Genomic DNA, 24,648 nt, shown 5'->3' on the forward strand with positions numbered 1-24,648 from the left:
GCTCATTTTTAGAGAGAGAATTTAGGACAACAATAAAATCAATCTATTAAGATCAGATGAATACGGATGCCGCATTAAGGACAATTATATAAATATGCAGTTGTTTTTTAAAGCGTTGCTCTCCTCAGGCAAGGGTGGCATCACTGCAGGGATATTTTTCAAATATTCTGACATCGCACTTAGTCTAGGTTAAGCCTCACCTGTACATACAGGTCCTAATGATGATATCCCTCACTACAGAGTAGCACAGAGCTTGCTTGAGGGCACATTTGCCAGTGGTGGAAAAGTTGGAAGGATTGATAGTCACATGTCTAGGTAATGGTCAAATCAGGGAATGGCATTTCCACTGCACAACAGTTTAGGACTAAATTTGTCAGGATGGGACTGAACATTCGGAGCCGTTACAGAGAGTCTCACCCACTCTCATGTTCTTCTGTGGGCTGAGTAACTAAGCAACATCATAACCCCATCCCACCCCACCTTCCTGCATGATTCTGCAGTGAAGCAACTCGTCCAGCAGGTGGCGCTGTTGAGTCACAGACTTGGAGGACTGCAGTAACGGGCACCAAGAAACACTGTCAATTGAATGAGTCATTCTGGGGCTGTAATGAGAGCTTTTGCTCCAAGCCTCTTGAGACAAGGACAGTGTTGCAGTCAATAATCCTCGTTAAAGGAGCTGATTGGTGACGTCATTTGCTGGCGCCCTCAGAGCTCCGCATTAGTGATTTGAACTGCTGAATAATTCTAATGTCTAGGAGAGCCCTGGGAATAGCCCTTACTGCAAGGTTGATTAAAGAAGAAAAAAAGACAGCAAATTACCCGCTTAAAAAACGGAAAAGGAGACTTCGGAGACATTTCTGCACTTGTAAACAAGGTTTTACTGATACTGCCGATAGTATAGATACAGCAAATGTAAAGCCACCATTTTACTCATACCTATGGACTTATGGAGTTCAAAATGGGCACCAGGTGGATTATAATAAATACTTGACCACAACATCTGTGCACAGGAACACTGCCCCCCAAAAGCCATAGAAATGTTTATATTTCAGTACAACATTTAATTTCCCCATCAATTTAGGATACGAGACATAAAACTTTTCAAAATGAAAACATTTAAAAATAAAACAAATTTCCTTTAACTTCCATATCAACGTAATAGGCAACTACTAGATTTATAAGATATTATATACAGGTTTCTAAACAAGAAACTCCAAAAGGCACAATCGTCTATACAACATGTACAAAAAGAAAAGAAAAACAAAAAAACTGTCTGGTGCTGACAAAAAGTACAAAATAAAAATAATTGGTCATCATCGTCATTCATGATTGCACGTACAATATGACTGTCAGAAAGTGTGCTTTTTATAGAACGCTTGCAGAGCTGCAAACCTCCTGAAGTGTTTCAGTTTTACAAAGTGACAAAGTTTTACAAAAAAGTGGGAGAAAGAGGTGAAAAGAGAGAGAAATTCATAGGCAGAAAAGAAAGAGCTTTTATTGGGACTCTCAGGTAGCTATGACAAGTCTGTCCTCATCATCACTGGAGGCTTCATTGTAGTCATCAGTCACTGGTTGTCTGGAAACAGGCTGCCGTGGTTTCACTTCACAAGCCTCACCTGCTGATCCTTTGTGTGCAACATTGCAGCCTCTCTCATTAGAGAGCGAGGGTGAGCAGGGCGAAGGTGGTTGTGGTGGGGCTTTTGATTTTTCCACCATGCCTGTAGTCTTCTCTGCACCCCCTGTGTCCCTAGATCCAACGCTAGGGTTGTTTTGAGAGACCTTCCTCACCTCCATGCATGGCTTTGCATTGACAGGAGCATCTCCTGGATTGGCTGTTGGAGGACTGGCTAAGGGAAGAGGTGCTGGTGGTGATCCAGCAACCTGTGCTGGTAGAGTTACAGATGCTACACCCTCAGGGCTACGTGGCTTGTCCTGGGTTGCAGGGAGTGGGCTGAGGGCAGAAAGTGGGCTGAGGGACGGTATGAGGGCTGGTAAGGCAATGTTGAGGATCTGCAGACCAGGGATTTGTGCTGGGGAGGCAGTGCTGCACTGAGGGGCAGGGCTAGCTGCCAATACCTGCACGCCTAGGGTGGCATTTAATGGCAGACTCTGTTGAGGCACCAGCTGAGTGGAGTTGGCTAAACCTACAACACTCAAGGTCTCCAAACCCACAGGCTGCAGGGTGGTCTGGTGAGCACCAAGTGTCTGAAGCCCTGCCACTTGGCCAAGGGGGAAACAAGGCAGTACACTGCTGACTGGCTCCTGGACTACCAGTGGCTGGGTTGGGGAACAATCTGGCCGGGGTGAGGTGTTGGGTGCTGAGAGGGGGCTGCCGGTCTGCCTGTGGATCACACTAAGTGCTGGGATGGTCAGCTGAACTGGTCCAGCTTGAATTGGTACAAATGTCGAGTAAGCAGCCAAACCGGCAGGAACAAGCTGGATGCCACCCACAGGTACCATGCTGTACGGGGAACGAGGAGGTTGTTGGGAGTGCAAGGGCAGGTGGCTGAAGAGATGAGTAGTGGCTCCTATTCTGGGTTCATGGAGCGGACCTGCGTGTGGAAAGTGTAAGGATCCCTGAAGAGGGTCAGACGAGGTCTGAGTACCACGGTCGACATTGGCATTGCACTCACTTGCAGGCTGGGATATCGTACTTGACACTCCATCCTGTTAAAACAATAGCAACAACATGAGTATGTTTTTTAAAAGAAATGCAAACACGCAACATGAAAATAGCTGTCAGTGACTATCAGTTAAAATTCTATTCACCTTTTCATGCACTCAAAGCAGTTTTGCTGATGTGCCAGGCATGCGAGACTCAAGACATGGGAATGCATATGAGGTTTGGTACTGGTATGGGGTGAGGTGCACATGTAGAGAGGAAGGGATGCACGACGGGAAAGACAATGACGGCGAGGACACGGGTCTCACCTGGCCGAGCTTGGCACCCTTGCCTGACACTGGGGGACTAGGGGGAACATCAAAGTCTGGGTAGTCGATAGACATCTGCCTGCATGGTGACACTGGGCTCATCATGTGTACGGAGTCAGTATCAGAGGTGTGGGATTCTGAGGCAGGGGTCGGGTGGGATGTAAAAGAGGTTGGATTAGGGCCGGGGCTGGAACAGGATGCAGAAATTGACATCTGTCTGACCAAAGAAACTGGGCTTGTCATAGCCACAGACTCTGTATCTGATGTCTGGGAGTCCGAAGAAGGAGGAGGCTGAGATTGCAGAGCTGGGGATGGATTTGGGCTGATGGACATCTGAGCCAGTAAAGAGCTGGGAGCCAAATCAGCCTGGTTAGCAGAAAAGTGCTGTGGGCTTGCAGAAACAGAAGGTGTAGCAGAAAGGCCAGACTCTGCCTGGCTGTCCTCCTCATCTTCCTCCTCTCCCTCATTATCTTCATCATCTGGGCCATCAGAGTCATCCCCATCGGAGTCCTGTCTGTCAGCACTTCCTGCTCTTCCACGATCACCTTTAGGGACACAAAAAAAAAAAAGTGCAGGATGGGATTATGTATCCTAAAGACATGATATTTAAATTTAATATTCAAGTAGTATTTTTGTTTTATTACAGCTTTGACTTTCAGGGTTATAGCATTCACATATACTTCATAGCAAAATGAGGCATGATAGTTCTAGAAACACCCGTCTCATTATATAGGGAAGACATTAACACCTTGAACCACAAATGCAGTCTGCGCCTGACAGCTTGTGTGGAACCGTGTGAGAGAAAAACAAATATGCTCTCAGTAACTGAGACCAGAGAAAGCTCACAGCTTCTCTCTCTCTCTCTCTTCCTTGCTAAAATTAGATGCTGCAATTTCCTCGCAGTAAACGCTGTGTATGCCGCCCACATGCACCAAGAGTTAACAAGGAAAAAGACTGCATTTAGAATCTCTAATTAGACCATTGCATTGCCATAGATCATCACTTCAATAGAACACAGACAGGGACTATCCACATTTAACAGATGGTGCTATTATTAGAAAACCTAATAATGGTCAGGTTGATTCTACTGTAAAAAAAGGACTATGTAAAAGTGTAAACAAAACAATAGTTTCTGCTCTCTGGACATTGTGGTGAAGTATGGGTCCTTGTCAAATTTCTGAATTTCTGTGATATTCCTAAAAGTGCATAAAATAATCTACCTGAGTCTTCTGCGTCCTGGTCCTCAATAATACCCACAGCGACTCCCATTTCCATGCACTTCTTGCTGTGGGCTTTGGACTTCATGTGCTTGGTAAGGTTCCCTGTGTGGATAAAGGGAACAGAGAGGTCGCTCAGGTGGGAGGCTTATGCAGGGCATGGGAGTGGTTTACATAAGCATGACATGTTCCCAAGCACTAGCTCTATGTAATGGGTGAGTAACTGATAAAGAAGTTCTTAAAGGAACGTGGGCTGGGCTGACACTGTGTGCTGTTCTGCAGAACAGCGTGGGAAGTTCAACTGTGATGAATCATACTGGCTTTTTAAAGAGAACAGGCACAGTCTTCAAAAAAAAAAAGCAGGTAAGAAGAAACACTTAATACTGAAATAATTTCCAAACATCCTTAAAGATGAACAAAATTACCTAACTGTTATGAAATCCTGACCCATTTCATTTAGAAAATTTTACATTTTTAAATTACACACATGATTACATAAGTCTTTGGCCAAGTGTAGAGGTACACAATTCATTGTGGTTAATCTTTTATGGATTACAATCAAGATCGAATTTAGTATCTTTTTATCCAGTTCTTTATTTGTTACCATCATAAATAACCTTTCAATACTTGCTAATTGAGGAGGAAAACAAAATGTAAGCATCACAGTTTTTAATCAGTGTGTTTGAGACTGAACCCACCTTTAGTTTTGAAAGAGAAGTTGCAGTGCGTGCAGTGAAATGGACGGATATCTGAATGTGTACGAATGTGCTTCCGCAGCATGCTAGGTTTCTTGCAGCGAATTCCACATTCCTCACAGATGTATTTTCCTCTTCCGCGGCCCCTTACATACACATACTCCTCGTTTGATTTGTATCTGAACATAAAGCAAATACGTCAAAACACTATTCTTATTTAATGCTTTAAAGATTGTTAATATAAATTCTAAGTTTTACAAACCCTCCATCAAAGATTTTCACTCGCTGGGGTTCCGATTTGGAAGTGTCTCTGTCTGACTCTTTCTGATTAACAGGTTGAGTATCTGGTTTTGTTTTTCCACTATTCTCAGTTGGCACAGATCTTTGCTGTATTAAAACCTGAAGCGATAAAAGAAGTGAGGAGAATTTGTTAATCGTTTATTTATCCTAGCGTCCATTAAAATTTGTAATGTATAAACCAATATGCAGTATCAGTTGAATGATTATGTTCTTACTTTTGGCAAGACGTCCTTCAGCTTGCCAGAGTAGGTCAAGATGTCAGATTTCAAAGTAGTTGTTTTTGCTTGGGTGTAGTGTATTTTCTTGGATGTTTGTTTGGAATCAAACAAGGACATTACCACTTTCGTGGGAAGCCCCAATGGATTGGGATTGTTTGGGTTTACTACCCATGCAGAATAGGCAGAGATCCTCTGATCCATCTGCTGAACGTGGAGGGGTTTCCTTTTCATGAGAAAACACCAGGTGAAAGTTGTAGCTGTTTTCAAACTGGGGAAAGACAGACGATGGCTGTCTCTAGTGTTGACCACAGACACAGAAGAAGCTAACTTCACTTGTCCCTGAAATGATGGAGGCCTCAGAGGTGATTTTGATGGAGACCAGCGCTGCTCCTCAGGTTTCTCTTGTGGCTTTAAAGTGGAATTCTCTAGCATGGGGTAGCCTTGAACTCCAGGTAAAGAACGTGCAGGAGGTGTTGTTGTAGGGGTTCTACTCTCCATCTCCTGTTCACTGACCTCAGTTGTTGTCACCTGAGGTATTGGTTTCTGAGTATTCTTTTCAGTGTCTAATGTCTCAGGCAATTGTTCTGGGGCATCAGTCTCAATTGGGCTATCCACTGGCTCTGTGGTGCAGACCTGTCTAACCAGCATTAACTTTCTCTGTCTGGTAATTTCTGACATCTTTGAGTTCAAGTAGTTCAGAGATCTACCATCAGTAAGACATGCAGCTCCATGCTCATCTTTAGCTCGCTTCTGAGTCTTTTCCATAGCAATGTCTAGGCTATTAGCAGGTGAGAGCATACGCTTGCTTGAAGCAGTGGATTCTTGAGGGCATAAATTTGCAGATGCCAATTTTTGCATACAATGCAGTGATCCGAGTGAAAGGATGCTTTGCTCTGTGTTTTGGATTTGGTCAGTTGTTTTCATGCTGTTTTTCATCTGTACAGCAACAGAGCCAGGTTGCTTTTGAGCTTGAATTTCTGGTCCAATCTTCGAATCTCTGTTCACAGAAGGTGCAGTGGGGAAGCTGACCTTAGAAACTGCAGAAGCAGATCCTAGGGTGTGCTCATGGGTGATTAGAATCTGTGGTACAGGTGCAGATACTGGCACTTTATGGGAAGCTGTATCAACTTGTGCATTAGAAGGCTGTACAATCGAAGGCTTATTGAGTACAGCCTGATAACTTGATTGTGCAACATAGACATTTTGCATTCCATCATTTGAATGTGACCCTTTAATTTCATTAGCTATTGGTATTGTTATCACTGGCAATGGGATTTGTGTGCCTTGCACACCCGCCAAAGAATATGTCTGGCCTGTTTTCAGTACTGGGCAGTTCATTTGGTATTTAGGTATAAAGATTTTATTTTTCTCATCAGAACTCTTTTTAATGTCTGTCTGACCCCCTACCATATGAACAAGAGGTTGCACATGACCTGCCACAACCCTTGAGGTCTGATGCCATGGGTGTGGAAGGCCATGAACTTGCGGTTGTTCAGTTTTCCCTCCAAGGTTAATGCTTTGGACAACTTGCTCATTTTTTGGTAGCGAGACCTCTCCTGAGTGCACAGCAAAGCACTGAGCAAGAGCGGATGTGTTCAGATTTACTGTTCTAGGTTGGGACCCAGAGCATTCATTGGTGAAGGGGACCCTTTGGATGGGGGTAGTCTGTTTCACTGCTATTTGAGGCTCTGGTGCAATCTTCAAGGACATTTGACGTACCAGAGGCCCCCTTCTTCTTTCAATTAGAGGTACCAGGGTAGATGGAGGACACTGTGTAGTTTTTGGAAGGGCAGTCTGCATTGGTGACAAAGGCCTGCTGGGTGACATGCTGCTGCAGTCAAATGATTTGCTACGATAGTCACAAGAAATTTCCACTGATGACTGAGTGTAGCTGATTTGTTCTGAAGTAGAACGTCTCATTATGCCTGGCACTCCAAGAGTGTTGTTTGCTACAGGAACCCCTTGAGTTTCTGGTGGCTTCCCAACACTATCAGCTCTTGATGGGCTGTCAGATCTTGGTGGATCATCTCTGTCAAAGGAGGCTGAAATACTTGAGCACCTTGACAAGCTACTGTCTCTACTGAGGCTACGAGAGAGACTTGACTCGAAGCTGGATTCACCTGAAGAGTGTTCCATTTGAGCAAGTCTTATGCGCTTTTTCTTTGGGGGGAGTTTTTCTGTTGGCAGTTTGGACAAGCTCTCACTCCTCTGAGGCCAGCTGAATGTCTCTGCAGGTTTTTCTGTTGATTCAACAACTTGGGTTTCATGATCTCTGTCTGGTTCCTCTGTTACTAATATTTCAGGGACTTGAATGTTGCTCTGGCGAACAAGCCGAGATTGCTGGACTGGAGGTACATCACCTACAATTGCAAAGGATTGCTTTTCATGAGTTTGGCTGGGACATTTGGGTGTAGACATTCTGTCATGGTAACTTTGCGAAGAACTCACTGCGGTCTCTGTATGGCTTTTTACAGAAATCTTTGTTTCCTTTTCCACAGGATCAACTGGAGATGACCTGTCAATAGACTCAGATGTTTCAAAAGAATTTGGTCGGCTTAGGGAATTGGTATGTCGAATGACTGAAGTTCCACTTCCTTGTCTCTGGAGGTCCCCTCGTTCTTTACATGGTGTGCTTATCTGAGCCTCTCGTATTGGAGATAGTCTTGACTCTTGCAGTTCTCCAGCCCTTGCAATGATTTGTATTTGCCCTAAAATAGCAGAGTTACCTAAAGATTGGGTATGGTGAGAATTAGTCCGCCCTATCGATCCTGTAGAAGACTGGCAGGAGTCAAAACTTCTTGAACATGGGGGTGTGGTCTCAGTGGGAGATTGGTCATCATCATCCCCAACACTTTTAATTTTTCTTCTTTTTCTTAACATTAGTGGTTGCTCTACATTGCCAGTAATTACTGCATTTCTGTTTAAAAGAGGCTGCTGAATTCCACGTCCAAACACTTCATGTTCAGTCTCTCTAGCATGCATAGGCTTGTTTTTTGGGCCATGCAGTTCCGAACAATAAAACTTCTTGTGATTTTCAAAATTTTCTAATTTCCTGTAACGGTTACGGCAAGTCTCGCATTCATACATTGTCCCTTTGTTTTGCTGTGGTTTTCGATTCCTTTCTGTTGCATGCTCAAAAGACTTACTTCGCAGCTCATGTGTAATACTTGGTCCGTGATGACTCTCATCCATGGAATGAACTTGAATAAGGACATGACCATCATTTGTGGACAAATCCTCAACTGCAATCTGCCTCACTAGTGTGCGAGGATGAACAGCAGGGTTGGGAGTAGAGGGAGCAGAAGAGAATACATCATCATTTAGTGAGCTGATCTTGTCATCGAACGATTGACAGATCCTTAGTTGGTGTGGCTGAGTTGTTACATTGGGGAAGAGAGCCGACTGACCAGGTGTGGTAGGCATGGAATTACTTCTTGTTATTGGTAAACATTCCATGGCTGGATACTGAGATGGTACAGAAAGGAGAAATACTTGCTTGGATTTGTCTGTAGGAGTGAAAGGAGATTTCGGTATGTCTGAGTTAGAACTAGATCTTCTTACCGGTGGTTTGAGATCAAACTGAAAAGAGTCTTTAAATATGTAGGATTTGGGGGAATCAATGCTACCTCTCCGAGAAAGGGAAGTCCGTCTAGGTTTGACACTGTCTAGTTGTTTATCATCCACAACAGCCTCATTGTCTGAAATCAGTTTTGAAATGCGCTCCTCGAGAGATAGAGCTTTGGTTTCCAATGGAGGACGCATTTGTCCTGAAGGAACTCGAGGCTTTTCAATAGTTGCTACATGCATGACAGCTGCCACAACTGGGCAAGGAGGAATGTGTGGGGTTTTTGTAATGTCCGTGTCTCCTGGTGGAGTTATCTTAACAAAAGGACTTGGAGGACTCATTGCTTGATCTGCACTCTCAGAACGTGAAAAGTAGCCAGAGTCAGTGCTCCCAAGACTCCGAGGGCTAAGGAGGCACTTGACTTGTGCCTGTTGAGAGTAATCAGTTGCTTGTTGCCTTTGTAGCTGGGCATGGCTGCCTCCTAGTGGTGATTTACAATGCTGATCTTCATCGTCACTGACTGAATCTTGTGGAGGACTTGTGCAATCCACTTCTTTTAGCGAAGATAGAACCGTTACATTTGACCTTAGATTTGTTGGTTGGAAATCTCTCTGCCTCTGGGCTGTGGCTTGTTCAGGTGCTGAATCTGTAACTCGAGGGCTGTCCGCACGCAGAGGTGAAACATTTACAGGGTGGACTACCACTTTGGGGAGAGCGGCAGTGACCTTTGGCTCACATCCTCTCTGAGTAGCTGATGGTTTAAGATTTTCAAACACCAGTGAATGCTCAGATTCTGCTTGGCTTCCTTGTATCATGCTGGCACTCTGCAAACTGCTCTCAGATAATGCTGTTAGGCTGCTCTGTGAAGAATCTGCATCCAAGTCAGCTGCACTACTTTCTTCATCACTGTCCCCACTTTCATCAACATCTGAATGTGTGGCCAGGCCTTTGTCAGACTCTTGGGAGAGGGAACCACTTCCAGAGTCTTTCACCAGACCTAGCTTGATAGCATGCGCATGAGACTTCTTATGCTTGTATAAGTTGCTCTTGGTCTTAAAGGAAAAGCCACATGTCACACAGGGATAAGGTCTCTCTCCCGTGTGAGAACGTATGTGTTTTAGAAGCACACTTGGCTTGGCACAAGCTCTTTTACAATATTCACAGACATACTTCCCTTGCTTTTTTGGTTTTTGATCTTTTGCGGAGATATCAGATACCTGACTTGCACCAAAGTTGACAACCGTTGTCATTTGAACAGGGTTGTAACCTGGTGTAACGGGGACTTGAATTGAGTTGGGTACTGTAGCTGACAAAGACTGGCATGTTTGAACAACAGGGGGCTGGCTCTGTGGGAAACCACCTGATCCTGATGGAACAGGTGCGTGCATCAAGGTAAGCGAAGGACCAACACTGTAGCTTTTCTGGACTCCTGGTTTCTCTTGCTGACGATTTCCAGACATGTACGGCTGTGTTATGTGCTGACCTGTAGATGCCACACTGCTGTAGTACTGTTTGGCTGCGTTGAATGGTTGCATGAAGGAGTTATGTGACTGGATGTTGAAATTAACAGCAGGCATAGCTACGGCATAGTCTGAATAGGTGACAGGAATCGAAGCAGATTTTCCAAGATGTCCTATTGGACTGCTGTTCTTCCTTTCTGTGAAGTCAATGAAATCTGGCTCCATAGCCTTGAGCAGTACCTCAAGGGGAGCACTTGTGTGAGAGGGAGATTGTGTGCTTTTGTTGCAGCTGTCGCCACACCAGCTCTCTGTCTGCACAGGCTCTGCAACACAAGGTTCCGCTGCAGCACCTTTGTGGCTGAGAGCCTGTGGCTCTGAGGTCGATATCTCCTCCTGCTCCACTTTCACTGTTCTAGATGCAGATGCCTCCTCCGGTCCATCTTCAGCATCTTCAGGTTTAGGCGATCCATGTGACGGACTGCTAGGAAAAGAGGAGGGTGTGGCTTCTTTGGATGAGATGTTTGAAGAAATTGATTTCTTGGTCTGGGATTGTTTTTTAACAGGAGATTTAGGTATCTTCTTTAGCTGGTTTTGCGCCACAACTTTTTTCCTCTTCAGTCCTTTGATGCTTTCTGAGTTTCTGCCAGTACTTTCATTTGCGTCTGTAACAAGGGGGAAAAAAGAAAAATTGCAATGAACATTCAAAACTATTTTCAGTACTTAACATTTAAAAATGAATTTAAACATTTCTTAGTAAAATAACCTTTGACCAAACATAAGCGTCAGAGAAAAGAGGGAAAACATGTGCTTTAAAATGTATCTGAAATAAAATGTAATTTAAAAACAATTTAATTATTTAAGTAATAATTAAAATTAAAATCTCACACAATACCATATTTTGCAAATGTATTAAAGTTTGATTACAACATTGTGGCTGCGTGATCATCATCAGGTTTTATATTTTATTTATTTATTAATTTCTTTCTCAGAAAGAGACCTGAAAATAAACCATGAAGGTGATGTAACAAATGCCATTTTTGTAAAATATTGCTGTGTGCAGGTTTTTTAAATGTTGACCTTTTTGGTGTTTTTTCTATCACCATCAGTTGTGCGGATGCTTACAAAAAAAATTATTTGGAACATTTAAACTCGATTATTTTTTCGAATTTCCAAAATTTTGATCTTATTATTTTTAGAATAACATCTTGCAACACCATATTTTTAAGGAATTAAACCAAATATTTGTGTAATTATATGATCTTTCTAGACGTGGTATTGTTTAAGCTGTCTAAAACAAATTATTTCAGGCACAAAAAATAAACTTTAATACCTAAAATCTAAACCTAAATCTAGCATGCTCACCTACATAAAGTTCACAATCAAATGTAGCCAGCATTTATGTAATCTTTAAACGCGCAAATTACCCATGCACCTTCCTGCCAATCTTCAAAACAAACACCCATGTCTGTTATTTTTGGCTTTAATTTCCTCCCCCTTTAGCAGAATACCTTCATCATGCAAAAAAATTTGTAAGGCAAAACAACAACTGCACTTTCCACAATATCAAAACAACAACAAACTCTGCGTTCAACATCACAAACTAGCCAAAAATCAGAACATACCTAAGCAACGAGTATTGACGAAACGACGTGTAGACAAAGCTCTTCCGTTTAAAATGAAAAAGAAAACCCAATCCTCATCTTAGCAAACCCAGTCCAGCATAAGCTGCAGCAGTGCCTCTGACAGCTAGCACATAGATGAGACTGTTTTGGAATCTAGAAGATCTCCTGAGCTGCTACTGAGGCCCACGCATCATTATGTACAAAACCCACTCTCTGTTTCTCAACCCTCTGTCACCATCCCTCTCTCTCTCTTTCTCCAAACCCTCCCTAACTCGCTCTCCTATATCTCATTCGGCACCGCAATTGCTTTAGTTAGGATGAGCCTTACCTTGGTCTATTCTTCAACTGTAGAAGACTGAATTTTGTCCATCGGAAGACAAAAATACACAAGCTGCTTCTACTCTAGGTGTTTATGTGGAGGAATAAACCTGTGTGAATGAATTAAATCTGTCCGCAGGCTCAGCATGGTCTGACTTGAGCACCTAAGTCAACATCTGGCAGAAAACAAATCAGTCTTAATTTGGAAAAAAGGAACCCTGCCGCAGAGCGTGCACAACTGAAACTTGTTCACAATTACGCACCGATGGGCAAAGTTTACCGCATTTGCTGTGTTTGGAATCCCTGTGGTCTTAAAGTTAGACTGAAGGCTCTTTGTGTGGCTGATGCCAAGTAGTTACAAAACACATGACCAAGCCTGAACATCTGTGGCAATCCTGCACTTATTAGGGTTTCCCTTCTTTACTTTGCTTGGCACGGTTGGCGGAGAGAAGTGGTTAGTGTTGTAACAACAAAGTCATCATTTCCTGGATGTTCTAGGAATTCCCCAGAAGTTCAAAAAAGCTCGGTAGGATTACACAGAGACCTCCAATCTGACTTATTTTGGTTGTAAATTCAACACCGTGTTCATCTGACAATTATTATAGAGAGAGGTGCTAATTTAACAGATTCAGGATCAACACGGAGGTAACATCACTGCCTGTTGTATTTTGAGAGGGAGGTTTATTCTTCAACCAGTTGCATTCTGATTTAACCCTTTCGAAAAATCTTCAAAACAAACACCCATGTCTTTTATTTTTGGCTTTAATTTCCAACCCCCTTTAGCAGAATACCTTTCATCATGCACAAGTTTGTAAGGCAAAAAAAACAACTGCACTTTGCAGGATATTAAAACATCAACAAACTCTGCATTCAGCATCACAAACTAGCCAAAAATCACAACATACCCAAGCAACGAGTATTGGCCAAAATTAAAAAGATTTTAGTTGTAAATTCAACACCGTTTCCGTCTCACAGTATTTCCAGAAAGAGGCGCCAATTAACTTGCTTTAAGATATTCAGGGTAAAAACACAGGTAACATCATTGCCTATTGTATTTTGAGAGGGAGGTTTATTTCTTCTTCAACCAGTTGCATTCTGATGTAACCCTTTCGAAAAATCTTCAAAACAAACACCCATGTCTTTTATTTTTGGCTTTAATTTCCTCTCCCTTTAGCAGAATACCTTTCATCATGCAGACATTTGTAAGGCAAAACAACAACTGCACTTTGCAGGATATTAAAACATCAACAAACTCTGCATTCAGCATCACAAACTAGCCATAAATCACAACATACCCAAGCAACGAGTATTGACCAAAATTAAAATTAATAAGATTTTACTTTTAAATTCATCAGTTTCCATCTCACAGTATTTCCAGAAAGAGGCTCTAATTAACTTGCTTTAAGAAATTCAGAATCAACACAGAGGTAACATCATTGCCTGTTATGTTTTGAGGTGGTTTATTTCTTCTTCAATCATTTGCATTCTGATGTAACCCTTCTAAAAATAGGGCCTGGATAAACTGAACATGCAAACGGAGCCTTTCATATTACTACAGTAAATGAATACGGTCATATTACAGTAACATGGATTCAGTTCATTCACACTACACAAGGAGCTTCAAAAGATTCCATCTCAGTCGCATCGGGTCGTTCTCTCAAATAAAAACACGCAACAGTGCGTTCACTTTTTCTCTATGCTTTTACATAATCTTATAACACTTTCCCATTCCAGTGTATTATGCAACATCTATGCTGTTTTTCCATGTGCGATGCAGAATTTTTTTTTTTTAATGGATTCTCCGTGTATTTGTATTTTCTGGCTAAAATTGTGCTACTTTTGACAATATGTTATATAAGTTCTGGTGTTCCCAATTTGTGTCAGCTCAAAATAGACCACTATTTATAATATCTAATTTGCCACACGTTTTTTGTGTCTCCCTTTATATGCAAATTCCTTGTCCCCTTTCCGAAGAGACAGTCAGGGATAAACAAAACTGGAGAATCGTGCAGAATAATTAAATAATTGAACATTAAAGGTGCAGTAGGTGATTGTGTTCAGAAACATGTTTTGTTGTGCTGGTTGAAAGTCTCTTCACAGTCCAATAGTAATCTAGTAATCTAATAGTAATGATCTACATTTACATTTAGTCATTTAGCAGACGCTTTTATCCAAATCGATGAACAAATCAGAACAAGGAAGCAATTTACACAACTATAAGAGCAACAATAAATAAGTGCAGTAGGCAAGTGTCAGGTGTGTAAAGAAAGTGTAAGAAGCAAAACATTAGTATATATATATATATATATATATATATATATATATATATATATATATATATATATATATATATATATATATATTTTTTTTTTTTTTATTTTTTTATTTTTTTTTTGTAGTTAGTGGAGGAGTCTGAGAGGGAATTGCATATTAGTAAGGAAAGTGGAGACTAAACAGTTGAGTTTTTAGTCGTTTTTTGAAGACAGCGAGTGACTCCGAGTTCATTCCACCAACTGGGCAGATTGAATGCGAGAGTTCGGGTAAGTGATTTCTTCCCTCTTTGGGATGGAACCAGGAGGCGACGTTCATTCACAGAACGCAAGTTTCTGAAGGGCACATAAATCTGCAGAAGTGAGAGCAGATAAGAAGGAGCAAAGCCAGAAACCGCTTTGTAAGCAAACATCAGAGCTTTGAATTTGATGCGAGCAGCAACTGGCAGCCAGTGCAAACGGATGAGCAGCAGAGTGACATGTGCTCTTTTAGATTCATTACAGACCACTCGTGCTGCTGCGTTCTGTAGCAGCTGAAAAGGTTTGATAGTTAGCTGGGAGCCCGGATAGTACAGAGTTGCAATAGTCCAGTCTGGAGAGAACAAAAGCTTGAACAAGGAGTTGAGCTGCATGTTCAGATAGGAAGGGTCAGACCTTTCTGGTCTAAATGTGTTTATGTGTATTTTTATATTCTGGGTAAAGCATAAAGCTAAAAAATGTTCATCCAATTAAATATTGTCGGGCCGACATCTCCCATAATTCCGATAAGCAGCTCAGACTGTCTGTCAGCAAATGTAGATTCTGACTTCTGCGCATCTGTTCACGCAGATCCGCCATTAGCGCGTGGCCGTCTGCATCACAAACGCATGCGCACGGTCACTAGACAGACCGGGAGAAATCAAAGGCTGAATTGAAACTTTTAAAAACCTGAATTAATATTGGAGTTACTTTTGCACGCTGGAGGAAGGACGACACCATGGCTGGAGTATTACTGTTAGACAGGTAATGTTCTGTTTTAAAACTATTTTAGTCAGGCTAAGCAGCTTATGTTAGATTGTGTTCTGTTATGAACGGCTTACATGCACAGACGTGTTGTTCAGCCACTGAAATCTCCCGCTGAAAGATTGATGTGATTATTCTCAGTTTCATAAGGTTCTTTGACAGCGTCTATAATGTAGATTTATATTTAGTTTAACAACAAAACATCAGTAAATAGCGCTATTCCACCTAGCCTGCTTTACTGAGCTGAAGTTGCTTTTATATTCACATTGGGTCATTTTTGAACAATGACAGCCTTCCTCTACTGTTTACCATGCTACTCTGAATATTCACTCTGAAATAGCATGTAAGTGTGGCTTTGTAATTAATGTAATTCCTGCACGGCACTGGCACTAACTAACTGGCGAATGACATGAACTAGTGGGTTGTCTGTCTGCTGTTGAGACGCGGTGCGCGGGCTCGGGATTTCAGGGGGTGTGGCTTTAAATCACAGTCCCTCCCCGCTGTCCAAAGATAATATGCTAAGTGGTTAGAATTTTGGCAGATCACCTACTGCACCTTTTAATAATAATGTTCCAACTTATATTCTTGAATACCCTCACATATTATGCCTTGTTTATGAATTATGCAGACAGATCAAACTAACCGCAAAGAACTTGTGTAAGTGCAATATTTGGGTAAATTTGTTTAATGAATCCATGCTTTCTCACTTTGTTTAGAAATTTGGGCAGCTTTATGCAAATTTTCAGCATAACGACAAATGTGGAGGACAATTCAATTAAGTGCTTTCAGCATCTCTATATGAGCCTTCTCTATTAAAAAGATATCATTTAGAACTTTGAAACATGAAACAAACAAACTACATATGGTAGCATACTAAAGAAAAAGTAACACATGAAACTGCATTATGTGACCCCTTTAAAAGTCCCGCGAAGTGCTTTGAAATGTGCATTTTTATTCAATGTTTGACATAATCTCAACTGAAACATGAAGAGGGGGCGGGGCATAATGTAGCTCCTCCCCTTAAAAAACAGCCAATAATGTTTAGTTTTATCACAGCTCTGCCAGTGAGAGAACTTGAGCTCAAGCGCATCAAATGAAAAACACATGAGAAAGGGGCGGGGCATGTCAGATACTAGAGAGCAATTGATTGGTCAAGATTTTATGCTAATCTAACGTATGAGGTGACGTTATGAAAAAATTGCTGATCCATTTAAACAAGCTTTGGATGTTTATATCAGGTTTACATCTGATATTTTGAGCACACTAGTTAATAGATATCCTTAAAACTAATATACTAACATCTTACCTTTGGACTTTAAATCCAGAGACATGTTATCTGGTATGGTGTAAAGTATGGCAGGTTCATTCACAGAGCACATTTACACTTTTGAGAAGCTGAATGGAGGCATGTCTGAAAAACTGTTCTGGAATTGGCCCTGTAATTGAACACTGAAATTCTCTTGCCTTGAAAAACGTGACTGACGTAATGAACAGAGTGATTCAGTCGGCGCACAAAAACACCCAGCGACTCCCCATTTAAAGCCACAGACACGTTTGCACATCTCAGAGAGGCAGAGAAAAGGCTTAGGTACTGGATGTTCTGCTATTGAAGAGGGGGAGGAGAGGAAAGCTTCCTGTAGATGTTGCAGTCAGAGAAATGAGGTGTTATATGATTAAGCATACCTTTGTGTGCACCTTTGGGGTCTTTGAACTCTTTCTGTGCCTCTTCTATTTTATCTGCAATAGAAAAGAAACAGATTTTAGCCACACGACAATGCAATGTTGAATACTGCAGTGCAGATAAAGCAAACATTCAGAATAGGGACTACAATTTTATGACATACACAATAACAAAAATACAATTTTGAGCAATATATTGTAAAATATTAGAGATATTGGTGAACATACAGACTAATATTTGGATTTTTGTTCTAATTTACAACTGTATTACTGCTAGAGGTGAATATTTGAATATAAATCAATAGAATGTAAAGTATAGTACAGAAATAATCATATTACACTGTATATGTATAGCTATGGTCACGGTGGCGCAGTGAGTAACATGATCGCCTTATCACAAGAAGGTCGCTGGTTCGAGTCCCGGCTGGGTCAGTTGGCATTTCTGAGTTTGCATGTTCTCCCTGTGTTGGCGTGAGTTTCCTTCGGGTGCTCCGGTTTCCCCACAGTCCAAATACATGTGCTATAGGTGAATTGAATGAGCTAAATTGGCGGTAGTGTGTAAGTGTGTGAAAGAGCGTGTATCTGTGTTTCCCAGTGTTGGGTTGCATCTGAGAGGGCATCTGGTGCGTAAAACATATGCTAGATAAGTTGGCGGTTCATTCCACTGTGGTGACCGGGACTACGCCAAACAAAAAATGAATGAATGAACAGCAATGGAAAAAATTAAGAGACATTCTCAGCTTCTCTGCAGTTACTATTATTATTAGGTAAGTGCATGTTTAAATTGATATATTATTTTAATCTTATATTATATATTATTATATTAACATATTATATTTATATTATTTTAATTTTAGTCTAAAAACATTTATTCTCAGTCAGCAATTTTGTTTAAAACAGAAATTTATAAATGGTTAGAATAATGTTGGTTATACCACCAACTACTGATATCTTAACTTTCTTCATTTTATTGTTATTGGTAATTAATTTAAATAATAAAAATTAGTGCTGGGCAAAGATTAATCAGGTTAATCACATACAAAATAAAAGTTTGTTTTGACATAACATGTGTGTAATTAATACATTTATTATGTTTATGTGATAGAAACAAAACTATATTTTATAAAGTGGTTATATATATATATATATATATATATATATATATATATATTATTATTATTATTATTATTATTAAATAGTTTTGTTCATATTATCATATTACATAATAAATATATTTACATTTTTTAAACATTTTCTCAGATATATGCATGTGTTTGTGTAATAAATATACAGTACACACACATACAGTTGAAGTGAGAATTATTAGCTCCCTGTTTATTTTTCCCCCCAATTTCTGTTAAACGGAGAGATTTTTTCAACACATTTCTAAATACAACAGTTTTAATAACTCATTCCTAATAACTGATTTCTTTCATCTTTGCCATGATGACAGTAAATAACATCTTACTAGATATTATTCAAAACACTTCTATTGAAAAAAACATATAGCTTAAAGGGGCTTAAAATTTTGACCTTAAAATGTTTTTAAAAAATTAAAAGCTGCTTTTATTCTAGCTGAAATAAAACAAATAAGATTTTCTCCAGAAGAAAAAAAATTATCAGACATACTGTGAAAATTTCTTCGCTCTGTTAAACAGCATTTGGGAAATAATAAAAAGAGAAAAAACAAATTCAAAGGGGGGCGAATAACTCGGACTTTAACTGTATTATGTCAAAATAAACATTTATTTTGGAATGCGATTAATCTGGATTTTTTTTTTTTTAACCAAACACTAATAAAAATGCTTGAGAACAAAATGCAATTTTTCCAAACTTTTACATTTTTACATTCTGAAGAAATGTCATCATCTGTAATTTACAGAATAAAAAAAAGTTTTACTCAAATATTAATCCTAAATTTAATATAGAAAAACTGAGAATTGTTTCTCATACTGTAATAATATTATATTCATTCATTCTCCTTTGTCTCCTTATCAGGGGTGGCCACAGCGGAATGAACCGCCAACTTATCCAGCATATGTTTTACACAGCGAATGCCTTTCCAGCTGCAACCCAGTACTGGGAAACATTCATACACACTCATTTACACACAGTGTGGGGGAATCCCATGCCAACACGGGGAGAACATGCAAACTCCACACAGGAATGACAATTGGTCCAGAAGGGACTCGAACAAGCAACCTTGGTGAGGTGACAGTGCTAACCAATGAGCCACTGAGTATAATATAATATAATATAATATAATATAATATAATATAATATAATATAATATAATATAATATAATATAATATAATGTAATATAATATTATAAAAAAATAATATAATCTAAAATAATATAATATATTCTAAAATAATATAATATAATCTAAAATAATAAAAAATAAAATTATATAAAATAATATAATCTATAATAATATAATATAAAATAAAATTATATAAAATAATATAATCCATAATAATATAATATAAAATAATATAAAATAAAATTATATAAAACAATATAATATAAAATAATATAATATAATATAAAATAATATAATACAATATAATATAATATAATATAATATAATATAATATAATATAATATAATATAATATAATATAATATAATATAATATAAGCCTGTGTGAATCTCTCACAGCTACGGCAGACATTTCATATTTCATAACATCTGCTTTGAGTGCGGGAGGGATATTCCTCTATTGGCTGGGAGAATATACCAATATTAAAACACAATTACTGATTATTACATAAGAGCAGCCAGTAGAGTGTGTTTGTGATATGCATGCAGGCACATGTGCTGCAAGATTTGAGCAAGGAATCAGAAGCAATGATCTCCTTTCACTACCTTAAGTCTCCCACAAACACGGCTTTCAGAAATACAAAAAAAGCAGAAGAGATCGGTGTGGTCTGTTTCAACCACAAACCCCATCATGAAGCATGAGCAAACAAATCTTCACTGTGCCGCAGTTTCAGAAAGAACTCTCTCTCGCTGTTTGGAAAAATGCGGCGGCCACTGAGAGACGGTGTTTGGGGAATGACTGTGTTTTGTGCACGCAGAACAGGGCGGATCTGCAAAGGGGAGCCCAGTGACCGAGGTCGCAGTGTGTGTTATGTTATGTCATGATGAGTGAGCTGAAGGCACACCCTTCATTAACTCTCTCTCTCTCTCTCTCTCTTTCGCTCTCTGCAAACTCAATCTCTTATATAACCCAATGTATTTATATACAGCCCAATCTTAGCTAATCTTTCCCATCAACCCACATCCAACATCTCACACCACACAAGAGCTGCTGAAAACAAACCGAGTTTTGTCCATGAGATGCACAGCATTTAAAGGGATCGTTCACACAAAAAGGAACATTCAGTTCTCAGAATGAGTCTCTTTTTTTCTGTTAAACACAAAAAACACATTTTTCAGTCACATTCAAGCACTTTCCAGATGCATTTTTCAACTTTTCCAGAATTTTACAACTGTGTAAAATTATGTTTCCTTACAGCGGGGAAAAATCACATCAGAAGACATATTTCTAGGTGCTGTTGACTTTCAATTGTCGCCAGATGTTGGTAACCATCAACTAAAGCCATATATGCAAGTAAAACAATATTAATTAGTTTACAAATGAAGTTATGTGTAATAAAATGAAATGACACATGGAAAAAGTATTGAACACATGAAGAAAGGGAGGTGTAGTCCGGCAGTGAAAGCCCAGACAGCAGCTGAAAACAGCAGGGGCCTCATGTATCAACGCTGCGTACGCACAAAAACTTTGCGTACGCCAGGTTTCACGCTCAGAATCGCTCACGTTTGGATTTACTAACGATGAACTGAACGTGGGAATGGGCGCAGCTCCACGCCAGCTTTCTGGCTGGCGTACGCACATTTTTTGTGCGTGTCTGTTTTATTTCCATTGGCGACTCCTAGAGGCAGTTGTGTTAAATTGCTCTCTACAAACTGTCTTCTCAGCTTGTATGAGACGGGTTCATCCACATGTCTAGTATATAAGGTTTCCGTACCATACAGTTGACCATCCAAACATTAAAGCGTAATTTGCAGCGGTCGCCGGTTTTCCCAATGTAATCGGAGCAATCTACTGCACACACATTTCCATAAAGGCACCATGATCTGAGGATGAACTGGCATACGTGAATCAGAAACATTTCTATTCAATAAATGTGCAAATTAAATTTGATGCACAGACTTATTAATGATTCCTACTTGTCTTTCACATGATAAAGAGTATATAGGCAAAATCTGATATGTAGCAGGGAAAAAAATAAAAAGTTCGTCAGCCGCTGGATTCGAACCGAGTTCATGATTGAACTTATTGAAACATGTTGCTTTGGGTTTAGCGAGCTGCGCCACTTTGGCTGTTGAAAACACTGTAAAATTTTACACTTATAGATCTCACAATATCTTTTTTAATCCACTCAGTGCGATGTTCAGACCCAACTGTGTTAACCGCATCAGCTAAACTCTCCCCACTATATATAAAAAAAACTCTCCCCACTCTATTTTTTCTTTTGTTATTAATTCTAGAGGACAAACTTGCAAATAAAACAGTTTTTCTGCGGTCTACCTCCGAAAGCAGCACCTTCAATTCACATTCTGTTCAAAGTTTCTCTTTTTGCTTGATTTTGCCGTTGCTTTTTCGTTGGGTTTTGCCAAAGTAGAGTCATTAGCATATTCATACGGGGGCGGAGGCAGGGAGGGGTTTTGTGCTCGTGCATGCTGCGCTCAGTTTCACGTTTATTCAGATGTACAAACAGAATATGCGTGAGATTCGGCACATTTACAGCTTTGTGCGTACGCAATGTTTTAGTATGATTTCCACGCAAGTCTTCGTACATGAAGCCCTAGTTCTTCAGCAACCCTCTGCCCTTCCTCAGTGTAAATGAATATCAGCTGCTTCACTCTAACATCTACATTAGCAGGAGGATGAAGATGAAACCAGGACATTTTAGCATGACAATGATCCAGAAAGCAACCAAGGAAACTCTCAGATTCTTTCAGAGAAAGAAAATCAAGCTGTAGAATGGCCCAGCCAATCACCTGCCCTGAATCCAGTAGAAAATACGAAATAAAGCTCTTTTAAATAAGTAGTTTAAACAAGCAGCGAAAGTCATTTTTGAGTGTACAATGTAGAAACACATCCAGAAACACAAGTTACAAAACTGCCCTGGATTTCAATACACATTGCAAAATCCTCCACTGGAGAATTTGCCTGTGTTATAATAAACCTCCCAGAAAAGCAGAATCATTAACCATAACAGTTTGAACAAAAACAACACTAAATCTGAATAATCAGTGTGTTCGTGAGAGCCTGATTTTGCTCCAGAGGACTCATCAAAACCCTAAGAACAGAGATTATCTCAGTCAAACTGTAGATCACATCACTGTTCACTCATTCTCTTACCGCTAAACCAACACAAAGAGATCTGCATGGCCAGTCACTTTCTGCACCATCATCTTGGGGATTTCTGCATGCCGAGTCACCAAAAACATTTATAGGCTTAAACCACTTGGGTTTCACCACAATCGCAAATTTACAGCTCTTCCTCTCAATCATCTGCAATTAATGGAGAATATGGAGGGTAGTCCTGCTACTTAATGAAACCACAAATCCACCCAAACCCTGTTCCAGGATGGGATCATTTTCCAGATCCGGAGAGAATTCGATCTCAATTTCACATTTCAAGAGAACTAATTGTGTTTAAGGGATTCAAAGTGTGGATTTACTACTTTGATAGACGCATTTTAAGCTTGTAATGATGTTAATTTTGGGAATTTTTCGCAATGGTCTGAAATAAAACCGAAGGTGATCTTTTTTCATGCATGATGCTTGCCACAGTTGGTCGACACTCAGCGAGTGTTTGGAATGGTGTGGATTGTCAGTTTGCAGAAAAAGAAAAGTTGATGAAGGAAATAGTTTTTTAAAGATGATTGGGAAGAGAAATGTACACTCAATTATGTTTTACTGCTTGTTCAAAGTACTTATTAACCCTTTCACGCGAGTTTAAATACTCATGACCCTCCTGTGTGTGTGTGTGTTTGTTTTTCGTGACCAATACTTGAATCTATTGCATTCTCTAAGTTCCCTATAGTGACATGTCAATTTCATCATGTGACCCACCAGCCCCACTGACCGGTGTATATATCGTATTTTGTTTCTTTTTGCCTTTTTCTGTAAATATGACAAATGTTATAATTTTATTGTAAAACTTCTGATACTCCAATTCTCAAATAAGTAATAAACATACATTTTGTCTTTTAAACAGTTTGTTAATTTTCACATTATTTGTTATATACTGAGTAATAAACACCGCCGTTAATAGAAGAGATACATCTGTATCTAGATGGGATACAGCGTAGGATACTCATGCCAATAATTTATAATTTATAAAATATATAAATATATTTATATAATATAATATATTATAATTTATAATATATATAGTATAATTTTTTTGACTGCACAAAAAAAGAAATATTTTTATGTTACCGTTGGGTTTAGGGTTGAGGTAGGGGTAGATGGTAGATACTACTTGGCATCACGATACTTCAGCAGGTATAGTATCATAACATTGCGACAACATTGTATATTTTATTATGGAAGTAACTGATGCACTTTAAACAATTTCCTGTAAAATCTAAAGTACTTTAATGTAAATCAATTACAGCAAAAATACTGTATTTACATTTACAGCACCCTTTATCTTGCTGTATATGTATTTACCGCAGTGTTTATCTTTATTGTCATTTTCACAATGCAACTTTAAAATACAGTAACATACTGCATAACTGTACAACAGTAATTACAGTTCATATTACAGTTAAATACTGTGTAATTTACAAAAATCGTGACCACATCATCATCAAATGTTGTTTGCTTAAAATATATATTTAGTTGTCTGTGTTCAAAATTTGAGAGTGAGTAAAATGTAAAGTAAATGAATTTAAATTGAACTACCCCTTCAAAGTTACTTTAAACATTTTGGAGATAAAGGTACAATGTTTAAGGGTTCTTAAACCCTAGAAAATACAAATAAGTGTACATTTAAAAGTGTAAGAAGTTGACAGGCGTGGTGCATTCCTGATTTCGGTTTCAAAAGTGAGTCGCATTTTAACAAACACCACAAATACACAGTCTGGTGACCTGACAGGAAAGGAACCTCATGACAAAATTAAGAGTGAAAGAAGAACAGAAACATTTCGCAAAGTTGCTAGTCATGAAGCAGATGCAAAAGAATCTCCTCTAGAGATTTTCCCTTCCTCTTTTACCCTCGCAAATCACCACGGTTGATCTACTTAGGGTTTTATGAGGAACACCCAGCACTTTAGACATTAA

The 24,648-nt window shown here is 39.5% G+C and overlaps 1 protein-coding gene across 9 annotated transcripts in view; it reads right to left on the minus strand.

Moving 5' to 3' along the window:
• Nucleotides 1-854: 854 nt before the first annotated feature.
• The window catches only part of hivep1 (HIVEP zinc finger 1), a 96,682-nt gene continuing 72,888 nt past the window's right edge, over nucleotides 855-24,648 (minus strand). For 4 of the 9 annotated variants that reach the window (XM_087295223.2, XM_087295224.2, XM_087295225.2 and 1 more), the window contains 7 exons: nucleotides 17,282-17,335; nucleotides 5,359-11,048; nucleotides 5,106-5,242; nucleotides 4,847-5,022; nucleotides 4,152-4,253; nucleotides 2,932-3,476; nucleotides 855-2,667 (listed from right to left, as the gene is read on the minus strand). In XM_087295223.2, the coding sequence (XP_087151349.2) occupies nucleotides 1,507-2,667; nucleotides 2,932-3,476; nucleotides 4,152-4,253; nucleotides 4,847-5,022; nucleotides 5,106-5,242; nucleotides 5,359-11,048; nucleotides 17,282-17,335 (7,865 nt within the window). In that variant the 3' untranslated portion in view covers nucleotides 855-1,506. Of the gene's footprint in view, nucleotides 2,668-2,769; nucleotides 3,477-4,151; nucleotides 4,254-4,846; nucleotides 5,023-5,105; nucleotides 5,243-5,358; nucleotides 11,049-12,008; nucleotides 12,152-17,281; nucleotides 17,336-24,648 lie in introns of those variants that run through there. The other 5 variants (XM_087295229.2, XM_087295230.2, XM_087295231.2 and 2 more) reach the window with 2 other exon arrangements.

The sequence above is a fragment of the Danio rerio genome, chromosome 19 (assembly GCF_052040795.2).
Source record: "Danio rerio strain M-AB ecotype USA chromosome 19, GRCz13ab, whole genome shotgun sequence".
Classification (NCBI taxonomy): Eukaryota; Metazoa; Chordata; class Actinopteri; order Cypriniformes; family Danionidae; genus Danio; species Danio rerio.